Raw genomic sequence first — 12307 nt, forward strand, 5'->3', positions numbered from 1 at the left:
GTCCAGAATTGTTTAGCCTTCTATCCCAAAAAAGCAGGACAAGTATGTGGGAAGCCCTTGGAGGAGTGATGTCATAGTGGTGTGGCCAGCTGTAAAAAAATTAAGCTTGTCAGCTTTAGTCTGTAAATAAATAGGATATTAAAATAGATGATTATTCTGGTCATTAAACACTGCGCCACCCCTGCCGGTCATTAGCATTATGAACATTTATAGAACAAAGTGTAAGCGAAGTACAAGCAACAACAGGCCGCGCCCTCTAGCGGCCACGATGCGTTACTGCGGCACAGTACCATGTCACATGATCGTGGTGCACGTGTATTTGACACAAAGCCTTATGGAGGGGGAGACTTGGTCCAGGAGGAGGAGGAGGGGGCAGCTCACTAGTGTTACACAAGCAGCCGCCTCGCTGCTAGGCTGCTATAGCAGAGGATGCCCGATGTGACCGTGTCCGGCCACAGCAGTGACAGTCATTGAGGAGGATCGCGCTGCTCTGCTGTGCCGCAGAAGCACCTGAACCTGCAAGGCTTGTTACCGGGGGCAGCTGGGCAGGTAATGCAGTATGAATGGTCTCCTGTGTATGTGGTGGTGGCTCAGACATAAAGCCTATAAGATGACTAATCACTGTACGTATACGAGCAGAGCGGGGCATTGCTGAGCTGTTCTCTTGGATGTCCTGAAGTCCGGGTCATTCCAGAAATATTCCTCTGCGCTGGGGGATCACGCCAGCTGCATCTCTGGTGGCTTCCAGACAGACCCACTGCAGCCACCTGAACTCCCCATTTCTCTAGTCAGTCTACCTTGCAGTCTGGATGTCAGTGTCTGGGCGGCTTTGGTGGGTACACTGAGGACATCAGGCTACTGTCTGGGTGAGTCCTGTGCAAAATGCTCATTGATTTGTTGCTCTAGACTTGGGATTACGCAATATGGTGTGACAGTCTAGCGATGCACTAATACTCCATCTGCATCAAAAGTACCCATGGACCGAAAATGAAAGTTTGTTGGGGTGAATGATTTTAACACATTCCTCCCACTGGTCACCGTGACATCTTCATTTTCAACAGGACTGACAGGTGTTGATGAACATTCAATGTTTGTCAAACTGATAATCATCTGGGCATGTTTTTGTTGCAGATGATGAATGATCCTGTCCTGTTTTTGTGTAGAAGAGTCCATGCTAGTTGGACAATTCTACCACCACTGATGTTTGAAACGAAATGCCCACAGCATGAACATACAGGCTTGGCTTGACCAAACATTTATGCTTCCTCCTACACAGGGGGAGAGGAATGAGTGTCCCCTCTCAGTGGTTTAGCTCATAGAACCACTAGAGTTGATTGACGGGAAATTTTTTTTTTTTTTAAGTGTGATGGGACACTAGGGGAGGCTATGTGGTCCTACCAATATCAAATTGATTTTGATGTTGCATCAGTCGATGTGATTAGTTGGACACCTTCTAATATCTGTAGGTAATATTACTGTAGTGCCACTGGCAGATGTATTGGCTGCCTCCTTTTCTAAATAGTTGTGGCTGCTATTGAAAAGACTGCCAAAACGAACTGTATCTGATGCAATATTGATGCATTTTTTTTCAGTCTTTTAACATCTATATAGTATGTAAGCCTATTTTTACAAATCAGCTGTTTAAATAATATTAATGTATTTTGGTAGATTATATGATCAGATAGGAAAGTTTGGTTGCCCCAAAAGGATATATATTTTTTTTCAAGTTTTCTGGACACTTAAGGCTCGTACACACGTCTGATTTTTTTTCCAAACGACCGGTCATTCGGGCGTCAAATCGGGCGTGTGTACAAATGGTCGTTCGGCTGATAAGGCTGGTTTTCATGGATCCGTTTGGCGGATCTGTCAAAATCAGCCTTATCAGCCGAACGACCGTTTGTACACTCGCCCGATTTGATGTCTGAACGACCGGTCGTTTGGAAAAATCAGACATGTGTATGTACCTTTAGAGCGGATCACCCCAATTCCCAAGGTTGGTTGAGTGTTAATGCAGCAGTTCTATTACAAAGTCTTTGGAGTTTTATCACATGCAAAGTTAATTATGCCTGTAGTTGTACAGCATGCATAGGGCAGAACATAGATAATGCATCTGCTGAAGCTAGTGTAGTGAGCTGACAGGGCGTGTTAGCAGAGGCTGGAGAAGTACTAATGCACAACTCTGCTGTCTTCTCTAGGAAAAAGTTGTGTTTTGGCTTAAACCCACCTGCCTCGTCACTGCAGAGGAGAAGAGAGCAGAAGAAAAGCTGCGATCAGCTGGGTAGTCTAGAATGAGTGCACTACACCCGCTGGCTGGTGCTGTGACCTGCACTAAGAGCTGAATGATGGGGCTACGACGTGTGCTACGTGCAGGGGACATGCTGACACTGACATGGATAGAGTGCATCAGCTGGGGAAGCCCGTACAGAGTGTAGTGAAGCCGGCAAGCCAAGACCAGGGGAAATCCAGGGCTGTATCTGCTCTGCAGTGTGTCAGGATGGGGGTAGACCAATATTCACAGCTCCCTGTGAAGGCATCTCATCCTCTTAAAGATGTCCATTCTGCTGTTAATGCCTTGCATGGGGGCAATAGGTGCCACTTGCGCCCATCAACCTTGCCAGAGAAATCCCATGCTGTGGACCTGTCTACCAGAGCTGAGGAACAGGCACTGCTGGCCTCATGCACTGTGCCTCCTGTGATGGCACGGAGGGTAGCTAATGGGGAAATGCTGCCAATGATGAGACCGAATGTCGCAGTGAACAGGGATGTTGCTGGTTCTTGTTCTAATCAGGTGGAAGGTACCGCCAGTTGCCAAGACATCATGATGCCTGTGAATGGGCGAAGAGATGCTTTGCCAGTTAAAAGAAAATGGACAGGGAGCGGGTTGGCAGAGAACATGGTTATGGTGATGGCACCAGAGAGTGGACCTTCTGTATTCCCTCCCATGGAGGGGAAGATATGGAGATCGGAGGTACAGGCTGAAGCCCAAGCCAGCCAAGATCATGCCTATAGACAGGATGGGCACGATAGTGCCATACCAGCATGGAACAATAATGTGCTAGCCACTTCTCAAAGAATTGCCTTAGATTATGTTGTACCATGTATGACGTTCTACGGTATATGTGTTAAGGACCATTTTCTAGGGGAGGCTCTGGGCTCACGAATCCTCAACGAGGTGGAATTGCTGAACCGCAGTGGGAAATTTCGGGACGGACAGTTGGTCAGCCAGAGGACCATACCATCCAAAAACATCCGTGGTGACCAGATTGCTTGGGTTGAGGGGAAGGAGCCTGGCTGTGAGAGCATCGGGACACTAATGTCCAGGATAGATGAGGTCATCATGCATTGCAGCGGGAAACTGGGCAATTACATGATTAATGGACGAACCAAGGTGAGCAAAATCCCATCTTTTCACTCTCGTTTTAATTTCATGTTTTGTGGTGTGTTTTAGATAGGCACCGACTAACAGTAGAAAGGTATGTAGTGGCATCAGTTCCATTGCCAGTGATGCTGGAAATACACTATTTATTTTTTGGGGGGCAGATTTAATTTTCAATCGATTTTCTGAAAAACTCATGGTTTATTCCCAGCATAAGAAATCAAAAGATCTGGTTGCTCGATACCAACAGGAACTACAGACTCTTGTGTTTGTAATGATATTTTTGGGAATGGCACAGCATATTTATATACATACTATACCATGCATGTTTTCTGAGGTGTCCATAGGATTTATGGCTTATTTATACAACTATGACATTTTGCACAATGTTTACAAACGTTCATGCCAGTCCCTGCCCCGCAGGAGCTTACATTCCGATACCCCTAAACGCAGTCACACAATCAGTCCTGCCCTAAGGCCCTTTTTGTTCAGTTTTTGGTTAACCTATCAGTATGTTATTGCTTTATGGGAGGAAAAGTGCCACTACAAGGACAGCGCACAACAATGCGGAGCATCTAATGACATTTAGAATGTTTTCCCCTATATATTTTTTTACTTGTACATAATAAAAAATTGTAGATATTTTCCAGCATGCTTGAAAACTTCTGTAAATGGTTTTAAAATTGGTATGCACGTAAATGTCCCAATGTGACCACATCCTAACGCTACATTTGCCACGTTCTGGTGGCCAAGCCAAGGCATATTGGTACTTAAAGTGTATCCGAGGTGAGGGTGATATGGAAGCTGTCATGTTGTTTTCCTTTTAAACCGTATAGAGGTAACAGTACCAGTTGCCTGACAGTCTTGCTGATCCTGCTGGCATCATTTGTGTCTGAATCACACACCTGAAACAAGCATGCAGATCTAGTCAGATTTTTGTCAGAAACCTCTGATCTGCAAACTTATTTAGGCGCTATGGCTTAAAGTATTAGTCAGAGGATCAGCAGGATAGCCAGGTAATGTGTATTGTTTAAAAGGAAAGAAATGCGTCATCCGCCATGTGTCTCATCTTGAGTTATTTTTAAAATTGCAATTTACTCAGAAGTTAGTTGCATAATTTTTTAAGCACTTTTTTTTTCTTCTTTTCTAGCTTGCTGGCCATATCACCTATTTGAATCAGTAGAAAAACATTGTGTTTGCACTGCAGCTTCAGGAACAGTAGTGTTGTATATAAATACAATACTGTGTCTTGCTGTTTATCATTGTGAAAAGCTTCTGAAAGTACAGAAAGTCACTCCATGATTTTGAAAACTGTTTTCAGGAGCATTTTACATCTTATTATTGCCAGCAGTGACTTGGGAGCTGTTTTTTTCACTAATGCTAGGTACACATGATACAATTTTCTGGCAGATTTACCTGCCGGATCGATATTTTTCCAACATGTTCGATCTGAATTTTGATCAATTTTTTTTCCGATCGATTTCCATTCACTTCTATGGAAAGCGACCAGAAAATTGATCAAAATTCAGATCGGACATGTTGGAAAAAAATCGATCTGGCAGGTAAATCTGTCAGAAAATTATATTGTGTGACCTAGCATAAGGCAGCAGGTGACTCAGGCAGGTAAACACTGCCTATCCCTCCAGTGCTTTGCTGTCTGAACCGCACTTCATTGAGATTCTGCACTGCTTGCAGCAGTTTCTGCAGCACGCTCCTGAACCCCTATATACATGGCACAGCTAAGCGAATCAGCTGTGTGCTCACATTACTGCAATGGCTTGCAGTCTCCTCTTGTAGCACTGGAGTGAGTCCCGGGCGTGATTTATGGTTAGGATTGTGTACTAGTTAAGGGCTCTGCCTCTGACACAGGCGATCCGGGTTCAAGTCACGGGTCTTCCTGTTCAGTAAGCCATCGCCTAGTCAGTAAGGAGACCTTGGGCAAGACTCCCTAACACTGCTCCTGTCTATAGAGCGCGTCCTAGTGGCTGCAGCTCTGGCACTTCGAGTCCAGCAGGAGAAAAGCGCAATATACATTTTCTGTGTCTTGTTTTGGAGTTTGTATGGCCTCCCTGTGTTACGTGGGCTTCCTTTTTTGGCATTGTAAAACCCTCCCAAACCCTAAAAACCTACTTCTAGATTGGCTGTAGAGATTGTGGGAGGAACATTAGATTGTGAGCTCCTTTTAGGGACAGCTAATGACAGGAATTATTAATCCGTGTTGCCTGTGAAGTGCTGGAAATTATCAGCGCTACATTAAAGCTTTATATTATAAGCAAAGGGAAAAAAATGGCACCTAAAGATTAATTATAATAACTAATACCTAGAGGTATACGCTAATGCAGCACATACTGGAGTTCGCTATTAAAATCCTTTTACAGTACAAAATGCTTGTTTTCTACTATAGCTATTGTATTGTAATGCTTTCTTTTTAGCCTTTTTCTGATTGTACATTTCTTTAATGGGGTGTTTTGTTTTTTTTTACACTGGTTAGGGCCTTGTTTTTAAAGCTTGCACTCTAAGGGTAGGGTAGTCCGTCCCGTAGTGCTTGACTTTGTCACACAGGCCTGCTGCACACCAAAACCCGCTAGCAGATCCGCAAAATGCTGGCAGATTTTGAAACGCTTTTTCTTCTTTTTCTGTAGCGTTTCAGCTAGCATTTTGCGGTTTTGGGAAGCGTTTTTGGTGTAGTAGATTTCATGTATTGTTACAGTAAAGCTGTTACTGAACAGCTACTGTAACAAAAAAACGCCTGGCAAACCGCTCTGAAGTGCCGTTTTTCAGAGCGGTTTGCGTTTTTCCTATACTTAACATTGAGGCAGAAACGCCTCCGCAATCCAAAATCTGCAGCAGCTCGGGAGTATGCGTTTCTGCAAAACGCCTCCCGCTCTGGTGTGCACCAGCCCATTGAAATACATTACCCAAGCGGATCTGCACCCGCAAGCGAATCGCGAACCGCAGCCCAACCGCTCTGGTGTGCACTAGGCCTCAGAGAAGGGAGCGACACGTAAGTTATGTCTGCTGGGCCACCCTGTTACTCATTCTGTGTCATCCTATTCATCAATGCTGGGATAGAGGTTTCAGGGCCCTTTTCCACTAGAGCGATTGTGATTGCTGAATCGCAAAATCGCAAATCGCTAGTGATTTTTAAATCGCTAGAGTTGTTACTTTATTATAGTAATCACGAGAAGTATTTTCCACTACAGTGATTCGATTTGGAAATCGCTAATCGCAATCGGTTGCTGGAGCGATTTTTTTTTTTTTTTTTTTTTTTTTTTTTTTTTTTTTTTTTTTCCCCAATGATAATGCAATGTAAATGAAAATCACAAATCGCAATCGCATAACAGAATTAATGAAAAATCGCAATCGCTGGCGTTTGTGATTTGTGATTGCGATTGCTAGTGGAAAAGGGCCCTAGATTCAGACTGATGTTTTGTGATGGGAGCAGAGCAGACAGGCATGCTTAGGCCATAATGTAATCCCCTCTGTGTCACACACAAACACTCAATCCCGTTCACATGTGACCCATCTGGCCACCGCGTTGTGAAACATTTTGTTATATTTGGAGGAGGGGAGGGGGGGTATGTACAGTCGGTCATCAACCCCATTGCGAAAACATTATCTTTGCCTCTGGCCACAGAAATGGGGCAGGATTGTGTGGCCTGGCTGAAATCCAGCTCTCCTCCCTATTGTTTAGTATTTATATAGCGCCAACATCATCCGCAGTGCTGTACAGAGTATATTGTCTTGTCTCTTAACTGTCCCTCAGAGGGGCTCACAATCTAATCCCTCCTATAGTCCTATGTCTATGTATGTATTGTGTAGTGTATGTTTCGTAGCCTAGGGCCAATTTTAGAGGGAAGTCAATTAACTTATCTGTGTGGTTTTGGGACGTGGGAGGAAACCAGAGCGCCCGGAGGAATCCCACTCAGACACGGGAGAACATACAAACTCCTTGCAGATAGCAACCTGGCTGGGATTCAAACTGGGGACCCATCGCTGCAGGCGAGAGCGGTAACCACTACGCCACTGTGCTGCCTTTCATAAGTAAGGGCTGAATCACACTGCAAGAGCTTTTTAAGCGCTAGTGATTTGAAAAGCTCTTGCTAATGCAAAGCTATGGGGGATTTTTACAAAATCACATCGCTCCAGTGAGAACACACACCTAGGATAACATTAGCAAGAGCTTTTCAAATCGCAGAACGCTCAGAAAAGCTCTTGTAGTGTGAACCAGCCCTAATGCTTTTCTTTAATACTGAAGTACAGATTGCAGTGTGAGTGTGTCTCTCCTCCTGACTGACCCTGATGCTGCTTCCTGAGCATGGAACCGGAATACACCACAAGGGGAGGGAGGAAAATGGGTAGAAAAAACATTGGGATATTGTCCGTAGAGGGTAAAGCTTAACAGATATGTTTTTGTTCAGGATCCTTATGATTTAGTTTAATTGTACATCTAGCCAGCGTAAGTGCCTGAATCTCCCTTTGTGCAAGGCTCTTGTAATCTGATTGGCAGAAGAATGGGCAGGAAATTGCTGCCAGTATTAGAGCTACATACGCGTTAGTCTGTTGCAACCCAAAACAAAATATTGTGATTCATTTTTGACTGACAGTTGTCTCCTGATTGTTGTAGAGACATGTTGTTGGACTCCCTGCCAAATAGCATGTGCTATAGTAAGGGGAGGGGGTGAGAACGAGTTACCAGTTGCCTTGTAGCCCTGATGCTCTATTTGGCTGCAGTAGTATCTGAATGACACCAGAAACAAGCATGCAGCTAATTCTTTTTAGATCTGACAATTATGTCAGAAATACCTGATCTGCATATGCTTGTTCAGGGTCTGTGGCTAAAAGTATTAGAGGCAAATGATCAGCAAGATAGCCAGGCAATTGGCATTGCTTAAAGAGAGTCTCTGAAGCCTTCTAAAAATCCTCTTTTTATTTGACATTTATTTTCAGCAATATCAGCAGTGCTAAAATGCCGCATTCCTGCCGGAGAACAATATCATTAAACCCTCCAAATCCCTGGGGCAAAATGCGGGGAGGGCTTCCTGGTAGAGCTTTGTGCAGTAGCTCTGCATCTACTCGCGTCAATCCCCACTGATCGCGCCTCTCTCCGCCCCTCTCAGCCTTCTTTCACTGAGAGGGGCGGGGAGAGGCGGTGATCAGCAGGGATTGACGCTAATGAATGCAGAGCTACAGCGCTAAGCTCTGCCTCCCTGGGCAGCAAAATCTACGACTTCCCATAGGGTTTAATTACACTAGCTCTTTCAAAAGCGATAGCGTTTGAGTGTTTTGCCGAAATCGCCAAGTCAGGTAAACTGGGGAATGATCATTTATCAACAAGAAAAGTAATAGTGATTTTAACTTTTGGATTGCCTGGCTAGCATACGTATTACTTGTTTACCAGATAAAAATAAAGAATTGATTTTATGCCCAACAGTTACACTTTAAAGGTATCCTGAAGTGAAAGGTATATGGAGGTTGCTATATTTATTTCCCTTAAAACAATACCAGTTGCCTGTCTGCCCTGATGATCTTCTAATACTTTCTCATAGGCTCTGAACAAGCATGCAGATCAGATGTTTCTGACAAGATTAGCCACATACTAATCTGCAGATAATTGTTATAAAAATGATTGTAAGAGATCTCCGAAGAAATTTCTTATGCTAGGTTCACAGTAGGTATTGCGTTGTGTTGCATTCCTGTAACAGCAGTTACCAGATGCAGGGCAGCCTTGCTGATCCCCTGCTTCTAAGGGTACGTTTCCACTAGAGCGAATCTGCATGCGTTTCCTGCATGCAGATTCGCTCAACCAATACAAGTGGATGGCGCAGTTTCCACTTGTCAGGAATTCTGTGCGGCTCGCTCTGCAGAAAAAATCTGCACAGCAGAGCCGTCGGAATTCGCACGCCACACACCCGCACGCGAATCGTCGGTCATGTAACTAAATAGGAAAACCGCAAGCACTTGAGTCTTGCGGTTTTCCCGGCGTTTCTGCTTTCGTTTAAAAACCCATGTCCATGCTTGCCGGCATTGACCTGGTTAAATTCGCGTTGTTAAAATCGCGAACGATTCCGCGTGAAAATCCGCATGAAACCGTCAACTAATGCGCAACCGTATGCGGATTCGTTGACTCGTTTTCTGTGAGCATATCGCGCCGCACAAGTGGAAATGCACCCTAATACTTTTAGCCATAGACCCTGAACAAGCATGCAGCATATCAGGCGTTTCCAACATTTTTGTAAAATCTGACAATTAGTTGTCGGTTTGGGGTGTGATTCAAACACTACTTCAGCCAAATAGATTAGCAGGGTTGTCAGGCAATTGGTACCGAGTTTAAAAAGAAATAAAGATGGCAGCCTCCATATCGCTCCCCCTTCAGTTGCCCTATGTGTGTGTTTTTGTTTGTTTTTGTATGGTGGAAGTGCTTATTGCTGTCTTAGTCCTTTTCAAGACTCTACATTCAAGTTAGTAACCTGACTAAAAGATGACAGGAGTTGTATGTAGAGAATCTCCCTAAATGGTTGACGCACACATAAAAAGCTCTCATCCTCAGTAAAGCCTGGAACCCACTAGGTGCGTTTTTTTTCTGAGTGCTTTGTGATTTGAAAAGCTCTTGCTGATGTAATGCTATGGGTGTGATCCCACTTGAGCGTTGTGGTTTTTATAAAATCCCCACAGGATTGCATTAGCAAGAGCTTTTTCAAATCACCGGCGCTTAAAAAGGCTTCTAGTGGGTTTGATCCCTAAGCAGCATTTAGCTGGGTCCATGTGGAAGTCCTTCCTCTCTTTGCTGCTATTGCAGGTTGCTGGGACTGGCCTCCACACTGTTCCTGAATCACTGACTCAGCTCATACGCCTTCAGAGTGTGTGGTGAAAGATTTGTTGCATTTATTGTAGGGGGGAAAAGGAAATGATCTGCAATCGGTCATGTAGAAATGTTCCAGCGTCCCAGTCTCTGGCTGCAATAGTGTACATTCTGAGCTGTGGAAATGAGGGTGATCATTTGAACAGTAAGCTCAGGTGGTGTAGCCCTATCCCATGATGGGCCTGTTGCTTCCACTTTTTATTCTTTGTTAGGTGGCCCTGCAAAGGCCTGACTATTGCTCTGCTTGTCACCAGCATTGAGGCCCTGACACTTTTTTTTTTTTTTTTTTTTTATTTTTTTTCTCCTTTTGACGTTGTGTGTGTAAATGTTTTTTTTTCTTTTTTTTTTTTATTTATTAAAGAAAAACTCTGTAAAACTCTTCACATCAGTGTGCCCATTCACAGTGAGCTCATCCCATGCTTCATGCTTAGCCCCATTGTTGTTGTTTGGGCCACGCTGCACCGCACATCCTCACAGACAGCAGTGGTGTCCTGTGAACAGACTCTTGCAGTCTCTCCTTAGGCCACGTGCACAGTTGTACGTTGCGGTGTAACGCGGCTCACCGCACTGCAATGCACAACCTATGTGATGTTCGGTGTGCCGGGTGCGTTGCGGTATAATGGATTGTGACATGATGCCACTAAGCGCGTGCCTTAACATTAAATTAAAAGCATACTTTTTGGCTGTATGTTTCACTGTATCCAACGCTACAGAAGCAGAACATGCAGCACCATTGTCCCAATCCATTGCATCCTTGTTGTTAGAGGGAACGTTAAGCAACAGTCGCTGAGAACGTGGTCTTTTGTGATGTCCAGCACATACTATTAAGGTGCCCATACATTTACGCGGTTTCCCGCCGATAGACAGCATATTCGATATGCTGAGAAATCCACTATGCAAACATGGACCGATTTCCATCCGAAATCGATTTCTGTCGATCTGTCCAGGCGGAAAATTTTGCTCTATTGCCGGCGGGTCGGGAGCGCAGTGATAGCGGTGTTCGATTCACGATGACTGACACAGCAGTAATCACACCGGTTCCGCTGGCGCGAGTACCGGGGTCTGTGCTGTTCCTTTCTCTGGCTGGCCTTCTTCATCTTCACTTTACTTCCTGTCCCGTCCTGTAACCAGAGGAAGTTCAAACAGTAGAGGGCGCTCTACTGTTTTAACTTCCCCCTTCTTCTCATAGGACGGGACAGGAAGTCGGCACAGGCGGATAGTGTCAGCACAGACCCTGAGACTCGCGCCAGCGGAACAGGTAATGTATTGTTGCTGCGGGGGGAGTAGAAGCAGTGGCAGCTCCACAGATTGTGAATCGATTTCATGCTAAAAATTGATTCAAAATCTGTGTGCAGTGTATGGGCAGCCAATAGATCCCTCTCTGATCAGATTCGATCAGAGAGGGATCTATCTGTTGGTCGATCTGGTGGCAATCAACCAGTGTATGGCTGCCTGAGTGTTAGACTGCACCTGAGAGTAGAGATGTCGCGAACCTCCGCGAAAGGTTCGGTTCGCGAAAAAGTTTGCGAACCGCAATAGACTTCAATGGGGAGGGGAACTTTGAAAAATAGAAAAAATTCTGACGGCTAGAAAAATGATAGAAAACATGTTTCAAGGGCTCTAATACCTGGAGGCACACATGATTGAGTGAAATACACATTAAAAGTCCCAGGAAAAATCTAGTTTTTACATAAACCCCTATTTTAGTCCTCCCTCCACCCTTCTACCTATCCCCTCTTCCCTCCTACCGGAGGGAGGAGGGTCTCATCTGCCAGAGAATTATATTATTTCAAAAGCCAGTTTACATACCATAGCTGAGAATTGAACCCAGGTCTCACTGTGTGGTGGGCAAGTGCCTTAACCACTGTACCACAACAGTACTAACTGAAGCTGGCCTAGCATTTACCATTTATGCTCAATCCAAGAGAAAAATTAGACAAGACAAATAACATTTATATCACGCTTTTCTCCTGGGGGACTCAAAGCACCAGAGCTGCAGCCACCAAGGCTCACTCTATAGGCAGTAGCAGTGTTAGGAAGACTTGCCTAAGGTCTCCTACTGAATAGGT

The 12307-nt window shown here is 44.7% G+C and overlaps 1 protein-coding gene across 1 annotated transcript in view; it reads left to right on the forward strand.

Annotated features, from left to right (window-relative positions):
• Positions 1-342: 342 nt before the first annotated feature.
• EGLN2 (egl-9 family hypoxia inducible factor 2) overlaps positions 343-12307 on the forward strand; it is a 51266-nt gene continuing 39301 nt past the window's right edge. The window contains exons 1-2 of the mRNA XM_068250812.1: positions 343-549; positions 2196-3388. Of these exons, the coding sequence (XP_068106913.1) occupies positions 2390-3388 (999 nt within the window). The 5' untranslated portion in view covers positions 343-549; positions 2196-2389. The remainder of the gene's footprint in view (positions 550-2195; positions 3389-12307) is intronic.

This window comes from Hyperolius riggenbachi, chromosome 8, assembly GCF_040937935.1.
Source record: "Hyperolius riggenbachi isolate aHypRig1 chromosome 8, aHypRig1.pri, whole genome shotgun sequence".
Classification (NCBI taxonomy): domain Eukaryota; kingdom Metazoa; phylum Chordata; class Amphibia; order Anura; family Hyperoliidae; genus Hyperolius; species Hyperolius riggenbachi.